Source organism: Babylonia areolata, chromosome 30 (assembly GCF_041734735.1).
Source record: "Babylonia areolata isolate BAREFJ2019XMU chromosome 30, ASM4173473v1, whole genome shotgun sequence".
In the NCBI taxonomy this organism is placed as follows: domain Eukaryota; kingdom Metazoa; phylum Mollusca; class Gastropoda; order Neogastropoda; family Buccinidae; genus Babylonia; species Babylonia areolata.
The window spans coordinates 12,365,938-12,383,217 of record NC_134905.1 but is presented as its reverse complement, the minus strand read 5'-3'; the positions used below and the strand labels follow the sequence as shown (position 1 = coordinate 12,383,217).

At 43.1% G+C, this 17,280-nt stretch overlaps 1 protein-coding gene across 2 annotated transcripts in view; it reads right to left on the bottom strand.

Annotated features, from left to right (window-relative positions):
• Positions 1-2,147: 2,147 nt before the first annotated feature.
• Positions 2,148-17,280, bottom strand: part of LOC143275408 (uncharacterized) — a 41,876-nt gene continuing 26,743 nt past the window's right edge. For both annotated transcript variants that reach the window (XM_076579483.1, XM_076579484.1), the window contains exons 6-11: positions 13,694-13,818; positions 11,457-11,556; positions 10,785-10,882; positions 9,704-9,839; positions 8,631-8,764; positions 2,148-3,752 (exon numbers count right to left, since the gene is read on the bottom strand). In XM_076579483.1, the coding sequence (XP_076435598.1) occupies positions 3,676-3,752; positions 8,631-8,764; positions 9,704-9,839; positions 10,785-10,882; positions 11,457-11,556; positions 13,694-13,818 (670 nt within the window). In that variant the 3' untranslated portion in view covers positions 2,148-3,675. The remainder of the gene's footprint in view (positions 3,753-8,630; positions 8,765-9,703; positions 9,840-10,784; positions 10,883-11,456; positions 11,557-13,693; positions 13,819-17,280) is intronic.

Below are 17,280 nucleotides of genomic sequence, written 5' to 3'. Positions count from 1 at the left end.
AACAGAAGGTTTTTTAAAATGGGCTTTACAATGGCGGTCTTAACATCATAGGGAACAGTGCCTGAGATCAGAGAAGTGTTCATGATGTTTGCAATAACTGAGAGAAGCATATCCAAATTTTCATACAGTAGTTTTGTGGGGATCGGATCAAGTTCGAATGATTTAGAAACTGTTTTTTAGAACTTCCAAAATAAAGCGCCCAGAAACGGGTGTAAACGAATCGAGGAGAGTTCCAGAGTACACTAACATATTGGTGACTGTAGACAGCGTGGTGGGAAATGGAATCTTTTGGCACAAATAATCAGAAAACACAGATGACATGGAGTCTGGCTGATAGTTGGATTGTATGGGAGGTTAATTATTGCCAAGTATAGAACTGAAGTTTTAGAACAATTGTTTACAAGTTGAACTGGCCAGTATCTAACCGGTGTTGAAAGCTGTCTTAGCGCTGAAAACCAGAAATAGGGAATTTACAAAGGACGAAAGAAGGAAGAAGCAAGGATCGATAAAAGAAAACAAAGATACACAGAAACAAAGATAAAATGGGGGAATAACCGTGTAAAGAAACGCAACAACGCACAATGGAGCGATGGAACTTAACAAAGCATGATAGTACAAAGGCACTCAACAAAGAATGTTGGTACAAAGGCACTCAACAAAGAATGTTGGTACAAAGGCACTCAACAAAAAATGTTGGTGCAAAGGCACCCTATAAAGCATGTCAGTGCAAAGGCACCCAATAAAGCATATCAGTGCAAAGGCAACACCAAAGTGACACTTCTTACTCACTAAACCTTAACTCCGAACAAACATTACAAACATGTAAACAAGCAAACCATCCACACCCTCCAGTTGACCAATAAGAACGTTCCTCACAAGCAGAATGACAAAATGCAGATTGTTAAGGGCTTATTGTCAGTCACAGGCCGCACATTCCCTCGGTCATGTGTTGGGTAATGTCTTAAAAATTCTCTTTCATGTAAAGTTAGGCATAGTGTTCTTTGGATGTTTTTACTGTCCCAAAGAAGAAAAAAACAGCGCCCACTCCACGCCCCTCCCAATTTTCGTTCATTCTTGTGGCAAGATATATAGCAGCTGGTTGCAGGGGGACCACTTGTGATGGGTGGCGTTACAGTATTTTGTTATCATTGTTGTAGTTATGGTCGTTGTAGTTTTATTGTTTTGTTTTTTTCTTCCTTTCCTTGCTCTTGTTCTCTCTTTTTTTCTCTTCTTCTTTCATGAAATTCTGTGTTCTCCATCAGTGTCGTCATCGTTATCATCATCTGTGTTCTCCATCAGTGTCGTCATCATCGTTATCATCATCTGTGTTCTCCATCAGTGTGGTCATCATCGTTATCATCATCTGTGTTCTCCATCAGTGTCATCATCGTTATCATCATCTGTGTTCTCCATCAGTGTCGTCATCATCGTTATCATCATCTGTTTTCTCCATCAGTGTCGTCATCGTTATCATCATCTGTGTTCTCCATCAGTGTGGTCATCATCGTTATCATCCTCTGTGTTCTCCATCAGTGTCGTCATCATCGTTATCATCATCTGTGTTCTCCATCAGTGTCGTCATCATCGTTATCATCCTCTGTGTTCTCCATCAGTGTGGTCATCATCGTTATCATCATCTGTGTTCTCCATCAGTGTCGTCATCATCGTTATCATCCTCTGTGTTCTCCATCAGTGTCGTCATCATCGTTATCATCCTCTGTGTTCTCCATCAGTGTGGTCATCATCGTTATCATCATCTGTGTTCTCCATCAGTGTGGTCATCATCGTTATCATCATCTGTGTTCTCCATCAGTGTGGTCATCATCGTTATCATCATCTGTTTTCTCCATCAGTGTCGTCATCATCGTTATCATCATCTGTTTTCTCCATCAGTGTGGTCATCATCGTTATCATCATCTGTGTTCTCCATCAGTGTGGTCATCATCGTTATCATCATCTGTTTTCTCCATCAGTGTCGTCATCATCGTTATCATCATCTGTGTTCTCCATCAGTGTCGTCATCATCGTTATCATCATCTGTTTTCTCCATCAGTGTGGTCATCATCGTTATCATCATCTGTGTTCTCCATCAGTGTCGTCATCGTTATCATCATCTGTGTTCTCTATCAGTGTGGTCATCATCGTTATCATCATCTGTTTTCTCCATCAGTGTGGTCATCATCGTTATCATCATCTGTGTTCTCCATCAGTGTCGTCATCATCGTTATCATCATCTGTGTTCTCCATCAGTGTCGTCATCATCGTTATCATCATCTGTGTTCTCCATCAGTGTCGTCATCATCGTTATCATCATCTGTGTTCTCCATCAGTGTCGTCATCATCGTTATCATCATCTGTGTTCTCCATCAGTGTCGTCATCATCGTTATCATCATCTGTGTTCTCCATCAGTGTCGTCATCATCGTTATCATCATCTGTGTTCTCCATCAGTGTCGTCATCATCGTTATCATCATCTGTTTTCTCCATCAGTGTCGTCATCATCGTTATCATCATCTGTTTTCTCCATCAGTGTCGTCATCATCGTTATCATCATCTGTGTTCTCCATCAGTGTCGTCATCATCGTTATCATCATCTGTGTTCCCCATCAGTGTCGTCATCATCGTTATCATCATCTCCGCTAGTGTCAATACTATGTCCTTCTTGCTGTTATATGTATAGACAGATAAATGTGTGTGTGTGTGTGTGTGTGTGTGTGTGTGTGTGTGTGTGTGTGTGTGTTGTGTCTGTGAGTGTGTATATATATATATATATATATACACTTTGAATAAGTATTTAATCAGTACATTAACTACAAAATACTGAAAGCTACCTCGTAAGCGACGAACCCCTCTTTGTATAATTTTACCTTAATGTTGGAGATGGATACCTACCGGTTACTTTGCACTTGGCTGGCAGCTCATTCCCTTACCTGGTTTCGCCACACACAACTGATGGGGCGTTTACTGTGTGCAAGAGAAAGTTCTCTTTAAACTGGTGATGTCAACAGGAAACTGTTCAAATGCGTGATGGATGTTTGTGTACAAAAGTATCTTCTCTCTCTGCACGGAACACATGTGTTCATGTGTGTGTGTGTGTGTGTGTGTGAGAGAGAACAAAACGTTAGCAACTGAAACAAGATAATTATCATAGAGTGACTCATGCGCTCACTTGGTGTTTCAATGACACATCGGCATCTCATGCAGGCGTTCTGTTGTTGTTTTTTTATCTCAAGATCTAAATCTGCACTGCTCTGTAAAGTGACACAATTACAAATAGCAAACTGAATTAACATCAGTTCATGATCATTTTCTCAGTGGTGGGTGGGTCTTTGCACGGTGTTTTACCCAATGCACGATCTTTAACCCGAAATGGCGAGGGGTATGCGTTTACTGATACTGGACGTGTTCAAGGCAGTTTACAGAATACATATCAAACACACAGCACAGACAGCCTCAAATCAAAGCTGCAGGGTCCATCGTGCTAAAGAATTCTCGTTCTGTTGTCCTGTTTGATCTTGGTTGTTCTTCTTGCTGTCCTTTTTATTGTGTCCTCCTTTCTCCGGTCAGAACCAGCTGCTGTGTGTGTCCATTGCTGTACAAAAGGTGCAAACAGCTGAGTGGTGTCGCGGCAACTGATCGCTGGTGTGGTCCGGAGACCCTTCTGCCCCCCTCACATCAGGGGAAATGGGGCCTTCTGAGTTTGCGCAGGGGATGGCGGGGTCGAGCCCTTTGTTGTGGCCTCACTGGTTCATCTGAAAGCACATAGCAGAGCTTTTGTTAATGGCGAGAATGTGTGTCCTTGTGGGTAAATGTGACATGTTGAAAGGTGATAATGTGTGTCCTTTTGAGTAAATGACATGTTGAAAGGTGAAAATGTGTGTCCTTGTGAGTAAATGTGACATGTTGAAAGGTGATAATGTTTGTCCTTATGGGTAAATGTGACATGTTGAAAGGTGATAATGTTTGTCCTTTTGAGTAAATATGACATGTTGAAAGGTGATAATGTGCGTCCTTTTGAGTAAATGTGACATGTTGAAAGGTGATAATGTTTGTCCTTTTGAGTAAATGTGACATGTTAAAAGGTGATGATGTTCATCCTTTTGAGCAAGTATGACATGTTGAAAGGTGTGAATGTTTGTCCTTATGGGTGAATGTGACATGTTGAAATGTGATGTTTGTCCTTATGGGTAAATGTGACATGTTGAAAGGTGATAATGTTCGTCGTTTTGAGTAACTGTGACATGTTAAAAGGTGATGATGTTCGTCCTTTTGAGCAAGTATGACATGTTGAAAGGTGTGAATGTTTGTCCTTGTGGGTAAATGTGACATGTTGAAAGGTGATAATGTTTGTCCTTATGGGTAAATGTGACATGTTGAAAGGTGATAATGTTTGTCCTTATGGGTAAATGTGACATGTTGAAAGGTGATAATGTTTGTCCTTATGGGTAAATGTGACATGTTGAAAGGTGATAATGTTCGTCCTTTTGAGTAAATGTGACATGTTAAAAGGTGATGATGTTCGTCCTTTTGAGCAAGTATGACATGTTGAAAGGTGTGAATGTTTGTCCTTATGGGTAAATGTGACATGTTGAAAGGTGTGAATGTTTGTCCTTATGGGTAAATGTGACATGTTGAAAGGTGATAATGTTCGTCCTTTTGAGTAAGTAGGACATGTTGAAAGGTGTGAATGTTTGTCCTTATGGGTAAATGTGACATGTTGAAAGGTGATAATGTTCGTCCTTTTGAGTAAGTAGGACATGTTGAAAGGTGTGAATGTTTGTCCTTATGGGTAAATGTGACATGTTGAAAGGTGATAATGTTTGTCCTTGTGAGTAAATGTGACATGTTGAAAGGTGATAATGTTTGTCCTTATGGGTAAATGTGACATGTTGAAAGGTGATAATGTTTGTCCTTATGGGTAAATGTGACATGTTGAAAGGTGATAATGTTTGTCCTTATGAGTATATAACGTGTTGCAAGCATTTGTCCTGAGGGTAAATACAACGTTCACGCCACATAGCACACTTCCTAAATTTTCGTCACCACCACCACCACTGTTACAGCCAGCCTGGAATACACCGTGCGCGAAAGAGTATGTAAGGTTTTTTAGATAAATCTAAAAATAATTCACAAGTAACACACACACACACACACACACACACACACACACACATATATATATATATATATATATATATATATATATATATATATATACATACATACATACATACATACATACATCAACGTATATACACGTGTCATGGACAAGGCTTGGCTTAACGAACAAAGATTCAGGAAGAGAGCTGTCCACGTCTGCTGCAGGCTGGTGGCTGATGAGGCCAACACGTCCACGTCTGCTGCAGGCTGGTGGCTGATGAGGCCAACACGTCCACGTCTGCTGCAGGCTGGTGGCTGATGAGGCCAACACGTCCACGTCTGCTGCAGGCTGGTGGCTGATGAGGCCAACACGTCCACGTCTGCTGCAGGCTGGTGGCTGATGAGGCCAACACGTCCACAGCGGCTGCAAGGGAGGGAAGCCTGTCCTGGGTCGGTTGCAGTGACGTCACGGTCAAGCAAATAAAAATCGTTCAACTCTGATCTCAGTATTAGTCTTTCACATTCTGATGTTCATTGGACCACACATATGCCGCTGACTGCGATTGTGTCCATCTTTACTTTATAATGATATACCTGTGGCCTTACTTTACAACTTTATTTGTGAATGTCATTCCGCCTCAGTACAAGTGTATACTTTTCCCGTTTAAGTTTTGTCCTTTGCCCTTTTGGCTAACGTCCGGTGTATCCGCTGTCGTTAAATCGACGATCCTGGTGATACTGATTTCTGTGACGTCTTTTTCATTTCTCAAGGCCTGACTAAGCGCGTTGGGTTACCTGCTGGTCAGGCATCCGCTTAGCAGATGTGGTGTAGCGTATATGGATTTGTCCGAACGCAATGACGCCTCCTTCCTCCAGGAAGGTTCTCTGTGCGTGTTCATTTAGGAGGTGACAGCTTGGCAGATGGTGTGTCGCCAGGTCGCACGATCTGTGGCGAGAGTGGACCAGTCTATGATCAATGTGATGGGCGCTTGGGAATTTCTTCAACATGTCCTTGTACCTCTTTCAGGGCGCCTCCCTGTCACGGTGGCAAGTGGAAAGTTCCTCTTGTGCAGGCGACGGTCCTCCATTCTTGACATGCCCAGCCCAGCGCAGTCGTGTCTTCAACGGCATGACCTCGATGCTGGTGACCTCTGCTTGTTCGAGGACTTCAGTGTTGGTGACAGGGTCAGTCCAGTTGATGTTGAGGATGGTGCGGAGGCAGCGTTGGTAGAAACGTTCAAGAGGACGAAGGTGATGATGATAAGTAACCCAAACTCAGAGCCGTAGAAGGTGGTTAGAACAAGGGTTCTGTACAAGCCGATCTTTGCGCCCATCTTCAGATGCTTGTTGTTCCAGATTCGTTTGCACAGTCTGTCAAAAGCGCTGTTTGCCTTTGCAAGTCTGTTAATTCCTTTGTCGATTTTGGTATCTGATGATACAGTGCACCCCAGGTAGCTGAACTGGTGGACTGTCTTCAGCTCTGTGTCACAGATGGTAATGTGAGGAGGATGGGAATCATCTTGAGGTGAAGGTTTATGGAGGACTTCCGTCCTTTTCAAGCTGACTTCCAGTCCGAAGACCTTGGTAGCCCCTGCAAAGCAGGCTGTTATGTGCTGCAGAACTGTCTCTGTGAGGGCAACGAGGGAAGCATCATCAGCAATAAGAAGCTCACGAATTAGTTGCTCCAGTGTTTGTCAGTTGCTCCAGAAGAAGATGGTGAAACTGGTTGGCTCGACGACGCAACCTTGCTTTACTCTGTTTTCTATGTAGAAAAACTTTGAGAGGTCTTGCTGTATCGGATCTGGCCACGCTGATTTTTTTATGTAGCTGGATGACCACGCTGAGGAACTTTGGGGGTCATCCTATCATTCCATGATTTGCCATTGACCTTTCCTGGTCACAGTGCCGAACACTATGGTGAGGTCGATAAAGGTCAGGTACAATCCTTTCTTCCGTTCCCTGCATTTCTCTTGGAACTGCCTTAGAACAAATACCATGTTGGTGGTGCTTCGGTTGGCTCTGTAGTCACACTGGGTCTCTGGGATGTGTTCTTTTGTGATGTTAGGCACCAGTCTGTTCACTGTGGAGTACCCTTGCATGGATTTTCCTTTTGATAGAAAGTAGATTTATCCTCCAGTAGCTGGAGCAGTCAGACTTTCCCTCCATTGTTCTAATACAGGGTGATGATAACTGCATCACGGAGGTCCTGTGCTAGCTTGCCATCTTCACAGCAGTGGGTAAAGAACTCGTGGAGTTTGGTGTGTAAGGCTGGGCCCCCATGCTTCCGATTCTCAGGTGGAATCATCTCCATGCGCCTTCCACTCCGCACTGAGCAGCATGCCGCACTGTTCAGTGTCTGCGCCACAACTCTCCAGGCAGACATTGCAGAGAAGAGCAAGTTATACACTGACCTGAACAACATCTTGCAGAAAACAAGGTCTAATCCTTGGCGACTTCAAGGCCAGAGAAGGCCAAGATTCAGAAGCCTGGAAAAGGAGTGCTTGGCAAACATGGTGTTGGAAACTGCAACGACAATGGTCGCTTTCTATTGGAGTTTTGCGCAGAGCAGGAACTCACAATAACCAACACCATATTCCAGCAGAAAGACAGTCTGAAGACAAGCTGGATGCATCTGTGGTCCAAGCATTGGCACTGGGAAAACATTAGAACGGCCATCCTGCAAACCCCTGAAGAAGTTTTGGGGTTCCCTCGAAAAAAAACACCCAAAGACTGATTCCAATAAAACAACCAGATCCGTGAAATGCTGGCAAAGAAGATATCTACACATCAGGCTCACCTTGCTCAGAAGTCCTGTCCAGAGAAGAATGCAGCCTCCCGCTTTGTATACAGCAAATCTAGCGCAAGTTTAGAGAAATACAGAACGGGTGATGGATCAACCTCGCAGAAAGAGCTCAGCTTTGTGCAGATACTAGTGACAGCAGAGGGTTTTTTTATGGAGTGTGAAGGCGGTGTACGGCCCTTCACACCAGGCCTAGAGTCCTTTGCACAGCACAGACGGCCAGGCACTTCTCACAGACAAGACGTCCATCCTTCACTGATGATCTAAACACTTCTCACAGACAAGACGTCCATCCTTCACTGATGATCTAAACACTTCTCACAGACAAGACGTCCATCCTTCACCTATGGCCTGAACACTTCTCACAGACAAGACGTCCATCCTTCACTGATGATCTAAACACTTCTCACAGACAAGACGTCCATCCTTCACTGATGATCTAAACACTTCTCACAGACAAGACGTCCATCCTTCACCTATGGTCTGAACACTTTCAGCCTCTCTTCAGCACCAGCCGCACAGGCCGACTTCACAATTCTTGGAATCCCGTAACAGCCATTAAAAACAGAACTGGACCAGACTCCAACTTGGGAAGAGACCGTCAAGGCCATAGAGCAGCTGACATGTGGCAAGGCAACAGGTGACCCGTTGGCAGGTTTTCAATTTTCACATCTACATTTTAATACATACACACACATACATAGACACAAACATACACATACATACTGACCCCTGACGGCACAGAACGTGTGGATGTCCTGCCTAACGTGGTCAGCGGGGCCAGAGGACATCACGGCAAACCGAGAGTCGTTCTGACACCTTTGCCACAACTCGTCCATGCAGCGCAGGAACTTCTTGGATTTTCTGCACGATGATGTAAGAATACAAGTATCGGAGCTTGTTGAGATCATCATCACCATCATCATCATCATCATTATTATTATTAGTATTAGTATTATCATTGTTATTGTTGTTGTTTTTTTATGTTGTTGTTGTCGTCGTCAGTCATGAACGGCAACAGCAACAGTAATAGTAGTCATAGCAGTATAAGCTGCAGCATTACCTACAGGGGAATCAGTGGTAGTAGTGCAGCATCAACGGCAGCATTTGTGAGTAGTTGTAGCAACAGCTGTAGCAGCAGTATTTCCTCTGGTCTGTGGCCTCCTGGTGATCTACCATCGATAATTCCCTGTGGACTGCCGGCGTTGAGACTGCGGCAGATGAACCCGGGTGTGGGTGTGTTTGGGGGACTCGGGATGAGCGGCGTGGGAGTAATGCCACTGAAATGGTGCAGATGATGGGACGACACAGAAAAGTGTACGACTACAGTTATTACCGTATACTGATTGATTGATTTGGATACTTATATAGTGCCTATCCTCGGTCTGAGACCAAGCTCTTAGCGCTTTAACGGTATCATTTGCAGAACAGGCTGCAAACTTGGGCAGAGCAGACTGATAGGCGCCTTTAGGCGCTCTTCATTAGTTTTCTGTGTCATTTAGTCAGGCTTCAGGCACACACACACACACACACGCGCGCGCGCGCACTGTGAATCTTTACTGTGAAATTTTGCCAGGGTCAACTCGATGCCGTGGGTTCATTTACGTACGCAAAGTGTATGCTACACGCGGGACCTCGATTTATCTTCTCATCCGAGTGAATATATAGCGTCTAAACCACCACTAAATGTCTAGTGGCGGGTGGGGTGACTGTGGCAGGAGTGGGATTCGATCCTGTATGCTCAGATTCCCTTGCTTCCTAGACGGACGCGTTGCCACTGGGCAAGGACAAAGAAGTGTTCACCTGCAGAAGGTGGCTCTGTCACTGCTGCTGTCCACACCCTGCACGTGACTGTAGCACTCCATCATAGCCGTCTCCACGTCATCCGGGCATTTGGAGCGGCCGTCATACTGGTTGTTCCGAGGCAAAGCCTGCATGCCTGTTGGTAAATCCTCTGAGTAGAATTGGAAGATAAACGAGACTTATCTGTAAGCAAAGTTTGATCGGAGTTTTACCCTACAGAAGGGCGCCCTGACACAGTAATAATTGAGTGTGCGAGCCGGCTGCTGGGCCGTCAGTGTTGATCCATGTACGTCCTGGCTTTGGGAATCAGAAAGGATGGGTCTCTATTTGTCAAGACGAAGGGTTGGATCGTAGTTCTTTCGGGGCACCGTTCTGTATGGAAGACCTTCCATCAAACTTCAACTTACAGGTATGTAGATAAATGGATGGATGGTTGGATAATATCGACTGGTTGATTGATTGATTGATTGAACTTCAACTTACAGGTATGTTAATAAAAGGATGGATGGATGGTTGGATAATATTGATTGGTTGATTGAACTTCAACTTACAGGTATGTTAATAAAAGGATGGATGGATGGTTGGATAATATCGACTGGTTGATTGATTGATTGATTGAACTTCAACTTACAGGTATGTTAATAAAAGGATGGATGGATGGTTGGATAATATTGATTGGTTGATTGATTCATTGATTGAACTTTGATTGAACTTCAACTTACAGGTATGTAAATAAATGGATGGATGGATGGATGGATAATACTGATTGGTTGATTGATTGATTGATTGATTGAACTTTGATTGAACTTCAACTTACAGGTATGTAAATAAATGGATGGATGGATGGATGGATAATACTGATTGGTTGATTGATTGATTGATTGAACTTCAACTTACAGGTATGTAAATAAATGGATGGATGGATGGATGGATAATATTAATTAGTTGACTGATTGATTGATTGATTAAACTGACAGTGGTGCTGGTACTGTGTAGAAAGCATGGAAATAAATGAATGAATGAATGAATAGATAAGTAAGTAAATAGATAAATAAATGAATAAAGAATATAAAAGACTGACAATGGTGTTGGTACTGGCTGGACAGCATAGAGTTGAGGTCCGAGTCTGGACAGGTGGTCAAGGTGATGTCCAGGCAGTCGATGTAGGTTTTCAGAGACCTGCAACAGTCCGCACACCACGTGGTCACTGTGCAGTCACCGACAACTTCGCTTCCACCAGCACAGGGTTCCACACATCGTGCGTGCGTGCGTGCGTGCGTGTGTGTGTGTGTGGTGTCCACAGGTCGTGTGTTTGTGTGTGGGGGTGGGGGAAGGGGGTCCATAGATTGTGCGTGTGTGGGGTTCGGGGGGCGGGGGGGGGGAGGGGGGATCGTGTGTTTGGGGCACGGATGGTGTGTTTGTGCCAATGTGGGTGCGTTGGGGGTGGGGGTTTGATCACGAAGGGAGGACTTCCCATTCTATTTAGGCGTAGTATTTACATTGCTTTTCTTTTGTGTTGTCTTCTGCTGAGTTCTGGGCGGGATGACAGTGGGAGGTGGAATGATACTTTGGCCATAATATTTTGATTTTTTTTCCCTTCCGTTTACACTTTGTTTCGTTTGCTTTAGTCCCTCTCTTGAGCGAGGTTTGGATGTAAAAAAAAGCATGTACCTTGCTTATCTATTACCCTTGTTTATTAATAATGTGTCCTGTCACATCTTGCTACCACAATGATCTCTATGAAAATACACACCCGCAGTAATCTCCATAGCCATCTGTCAGGAAGTCCGCGCAGTCTCGCTTGGCATTGTCGATCAGTTCTCTGCAGTTCCCGTCCTCGTTCACTGCTGGACCTGTCCATCACACAGTCACATCGTACTGGTAATAAAACATATGTTCGTATGTACACGAAAAACTAAACGGTAAGTACAAGCACAGTGAAAACAAAACTAACAACACGCGCACACACACACTCTCTCTCTCTCTCTCTCTCTCTCTCTCTCTCTCGTCAAGAGAGAAAGAGAGAGAAAATGAGAGAACAAGGAATACATACATACAAGAAAAATTAAACAATGATCAGATGCAAATGCACAACACAAACATAAAGTTTCGATAACAACTGTAGCAGTCATTTACAGCCAGAATCATAAAATGTTGTAATGACTTCAACAAATACAACAACAACTCGAGGCTGTATAGTGACACTGGTGTGTCAATAACAACACCCGTAACGAAATATGAACGACAATAATGAGGACAGCAAAAACGACAGCAGTATCCTCGACGCTAGAGACTGGCATCCTGGTTATTCTCACAGCAACACCAACGTCACCAACGGTCACAATAAACATCCCCCTTGGAAGGTGTGGAGCGGTGGTGTTGTGGTAAAACGTCCCAGTGTCTGCGGGTTCGAAACCCCTCTACGAACCGGGGTTTTCACTTCCCCTTGCACTGGACAGTGAGTGGTGGTCTGGCTGCTGGTCATGATGATAAGATGATAAACCGTGGCCCTGTGTGCAGCATGCATTTAGCGCATGTAAAAGAACCCACGACAACAAAAGAGTTTCCCTGGCAAAATGTAGAAAAATATTCTCTTTTTTTAATGTTCAAAGACGGGTTTTCTGTTGATACTGGACGCGAACGTGCATAAATCAAATAAAAACATACGTAAAGCCACACATTCATACAATGGCACAGACATACATATATCCACCCGTATCATGTCTGCACATGACAAAACGATGATTAGCAACCAAAAGAAATAAAAGAAAAAAAGTGGATATTCTGCGTTTCTTCACTAAGAAATGAAAATACACTTTGAAAAATGTGACATATTATGTCAATTAAAAAGTTCCTCGTCATGTTTTTCCGTCTCTTATGTTGTTCTTTTTTCGGATATGTACATCTTCAAACGAAGGTGTGCAGTACGACCAACCATTGATGAATTAATCAGAGTTTATTACAGCAATATGTTTTTCAATGTGAAATTGTGCTTTTAAAAAGCATTCAAAAATGGTATGCATTTATTCATTTTACATTTGTAAATGAAAAATTGTGCAAGTTGAACAGTCATGACAAAAACCTCATCTGACTGGACTTTTTTTCCCCGAATAACCAAAGAATAAGCTTACGATTATTTCGCTGACTTTTAAATCTGTGAAATGAAGACATTTGCCATTCATTTCCAACTGTACCCAGAAGGAGTGCAAAAGTTCACAGTTCCAAAAGATACATTGTATATTTTCCTTTTCTCGCTTACAGAAAGCACAAGCGTCAATTATCTCTACACCCATATTCTTTAGAATTATAGTTATGGCTAGAATCATAATCATGCAGTAATCTAATCTGGAATCATTTTAACTTAATGTCTTTATTTTTTGCACTTTCTTTGGAACTATCTTCCAGTTCATGTCTTCATGGCATTGGTTGTTCCATACCTGACAAATTATCGGAAGGTCTTCTCTCTGGACCAACAGATCATAGTATTTACGACAAACTGTTTTTGTTGTTGTTGTTGTTGTTGTTTTTACCGAATATAGTTTAGTCAAAATGAGAGGAATTGCTTTCCTTTTTGATAGTAACAAATGCACGTGCAGCCAGAATTTGTTCCTTTGGTGTTGTTTGATATGGGCGGCAGTTTCCAGTGGAGACGTGTTCTCCTTAGGAAGATCAGCCCGAATTTCGCAGAGAAATCTGCTGTGAAAAAAAATCCAATGGTATGCTGTGCAATACAATACAATACAATACAATACAATACAATACAATGAAATACGATACGTTGCGATACGATACGGTACAATACAATAACTGAGTGCGTTGGACGTAGATATTTTTCGGGGAACTGTATCAGCCATTCCAATATCAGCATCAGCATCATTGTCCTAATCATCATTATTCTTATTTTAATTGCTGTTGTTGTTGTTATACAATTAGGTGGAGAGTGGTGGGGGCAGGGGTTAACAAGCAGCCAGTCAGAAAGCAGACACTGACACTCTCGGTCCAACATGTCCCGCGTGGCATCGATGGCCTGCTGGAGGTCAAAGGGCAGCACCTCGTTGTAAGAGGGGCAGTGGTCCACGATGTTGGTCAGACAGGCCAGGTACTCCTCTCCCGGGCTGGACATGGGCCGTCCGTCGTGGTCAGCAAGACAAACAGAGTGACGAGTGACTGGTTAGGTGCCTTATAATAGGCCTATATCTAAAACCCAGCAATGTATGGTCCCCTATATCATGTACTAAAATAACTCAAAGACAGTTATTTATATCACAGTACAACCTGTCACCGTTTACTGCTGATGTTACAGATATTCAAGCAACATCAGGTTCAGAGGATTATTTTTCAAACTTTGATATAAAACCAACAACAACAAAAAATCAAAACTGGTCCATGTGTGGAGACCATGTGTCAAATGTGGATCGCCCAGGTTCGTAATATGAACCAGGTCTTAAGACAAAAAAGACAACAAAGTTGCAAAAGAAAAATAGATTTCAGATTAAACATTTCATCCTTGAGGCAGAATGCCAACAGTCATACATATACAGAAGTTGAAATCTAATCCAAAGCGGGGCCGTTATGATAGCCTACCTCTGGGTCTGAAATAAATTTTTAAAATAATGTTGCTCTGAAGATAGGCAACTAATCATTCAACATATATCTGTCAAGATATAGATTTTTGCCAACTTTTATAACAAAGAGAAATTTAAAATCAGCTGAAGCAATGTTCCGTTCATTTCCAAACCTGTTCATTTTGACATGGTTTGTACACCTAACAAAGTTCACAAATGTCAGCTTCATTTATTCTGGCGCAATCTTCATGTGCCCATCTTCAGCATGATCTGTAACAGATCATATCCTCTGTTGTATATTCATTACACATGAAAGAGTGCCAGTCATTTATGTTTGTACAGTTGCTTTCGTTGATGTTGATGTTTTTCTTTCTCTTGGCAGTCGCTGCTGATAGCAGTTTTACACCGTTCGTCTTTGAGATGTCCTCTGTCATGTCTGTTTTATACCTTTCCTCTTCGAGATGTCCTGTTTTATATCTTTCCTCTTTGAGATGTCCTCTGTCCTGTCTGTTTTATACCCTTTCCTCTGTCCTGTTTTATACCCCTTCCTCTGTCCTGTCTGTTTTATACTCATTCCTCTGTCCTGTCTGTTTTATACCCTTTCCTCTGTCTTGTTTTATACCCTTTCCTCTGTCCTGTCTGTTTTATACTCCTTCCTCTGTCCTGTCTGTTTTACACCCTTTCCTCTGTCCTGTTGTTTTATACTCCTTCCTCTGTCCTGTCTGTGTTATACCCCTTCCTCTGTCCTGTCTGTTTTATACTCCTTCCTCTGTCCTGTTTTATACCCCTTCCTCTGTCCTGTCTGTTTTATACTCCTTCCTCTGTCCTGTCTGTGTTATACCCCTTCCTCTGTCCTGTCTGTTTTATACTCCTTCCTCTGTCCTGTTTTATAGCCCTTCCTCTGTCCTGTCTGTGTTATACTCCTTCCTCTGTCCTGTCTGTTTTACACCCTTTCCTCTGTCCTGTTGTTTTATACTCCTTCCTCTGTCCTGTCTGTGTTATACCCCTTCCTCTGTCCTGTCTGTTTTATACTCCTTCCTCTGTCCTGTTTTATACCCCTTCCTCTGTCCTGTCTGTTTTATACTCCTTCCTCTGTCCTGTCTGTGTTATACCCCTTCCTCTGTCCTGTCTGTTTTATACTCCTTCCTCTGTCCTGTTTTATAGCCCTTCCTCTGTCCTGTCTGTGTTATACTCCTTCCTCTGTCCTGTTTTATACCCTTTCCTCTGTCCTGTCTGTTTTATACTCCTTCCTCTGTCCTGTTTTATACCCTTTCCTCTGTCCTGTCTGTTTTATACCCCTTCCTCTGTCCTGTTTTATACCCCTTCCTCTGTCCTGTCTGTTTTACACCCTTTCCTCTGTCCTGTCTGTGTTATACTCCTTCCTCTGTCCTGTTTTATACCCTTTCCTCTGTCCTGTCTGTTTTATACTCCTTCCTCTGTCCTGTTTTATACTCCTTCCTCTGTCCTGTTTTATACCCTTTCCTCTGTCCTGTCTGTTTTATACTCCGTCCTCTATCCTGTCTGTTTTATACCCTTTCCTCTGTTCTGTCTGTTTTATACCCCTTCCTCTGTCCTGTTTTATACCCCTTCCTCTGTCCTGTCTGTTTTATGCCCCTTCCTCTGTCCTGTCTGTTTTATACCCCTTCCTCTGTCCTGTCTGTGTTATACTCCTTCCTCTGTCCTGTTTTATACCCTTTCCTCTGTCCTGTCTGTTTTATACTCCTTCCTCTGTCCTGTTTTATACCCTTTCCTCTGTCCTGTCTGTTTTATACTCCTTCCTCTATCCTGTCTGTTTTATACCCCTTCCTCTGTCCTGTCTGTTTTATACCCCTTCCTCTGTCCTGTCTGTTTTATACCCCTTCCTCTGTCCTGTCTGTTTTATACTCCGTCCTCTGTCCTGTCTGTTTTATACCCCTTCCTCTGTCCTGTCTGTTTTATACCCCTTCCTCTGTCCTGTCTGTTTTATACTCCTTCCTCTGTCCTGTTTTATACCCCTTCCTCTGTTCTGTTTAATACCCTTTCCTCTGTCCTGTCTGTTTTATACCCCTTCCTCTGTCCTGTTTTATACCCCTTCCTCTGTCCTGTCTGTTTTATACTCCTTCCTCTGTCCTGTCTGTTTTATACTCCTTCCTCTGTCCTGTCTGTTTTACACGCTTTCCTCTGTCCTGTCTGTTTTATACTCCTTCCTCTGTCCTGTCTGTTTTACACCCTTTCCTCTGTCCTGTCTGTTTTATACCCTTTCCTCTGTCCTGTCTGTTTTATACCCTTTCCTCTGTCCTGTTTTATACCCTTTCCTCTGTCCTGTCTGTTTTATACCCTTTCCTCTGTCCTGTCTGTTTTATACCCTTTCCTCTGTCTTGTTTTATACCCCTTCCTCTGTCCTGTCTGTGTTATACCCCTTCCTCTGTCCTGTTTTATACCCCTTCCTCTGTCCTGTGTTATACCCCTTCCTCTGTCCTGTCTGTTTTATACCCCTTCCTCTGTCCTGTTTTATACCCTTTCCTCTGTCCTGTTTTATACCCTTTCCTCTGTCCTGTCTGTTTTATACCCTTTCCTCTATCCTGTCTGTTTTATACTCCTTCCTCTGTCCTGTGTTATACCCCTTCCTCTGTCCTGTCTGTTTTATACCCCTTCCTCTGTCCTGTTTTATACCCCTTCCTCTGTCCTGTTTTATACCCTTTCCTCTGTCCTGTTTTATACCCCTTCCTCTGTCCTGTCTGTTTTATACCCCTTCCTCTGTCCTGTCTGTTTTATACTCCTTCCTCTGTCCTGTTTTATACCCCTTCCTCTGTCCTGTCTGTTTTATACCCCTTCCTCTGTCCTGTCTGTTTTATACTCCTTCCTCTGTCCTGTCTGTTTTATACTCCTTCCTCTGTCCTGTCTGTTTTATACCCCTTTCTTCTGTCTTGTTTTATACCCCTTCCTCTGTCCTGTCTGTTTTATACCCCTTCCTCTGTCCTGTCTGTTTTATACTCCTTCCTCTGTCCTGTCTGTTTTATACCCCTTCCTCTG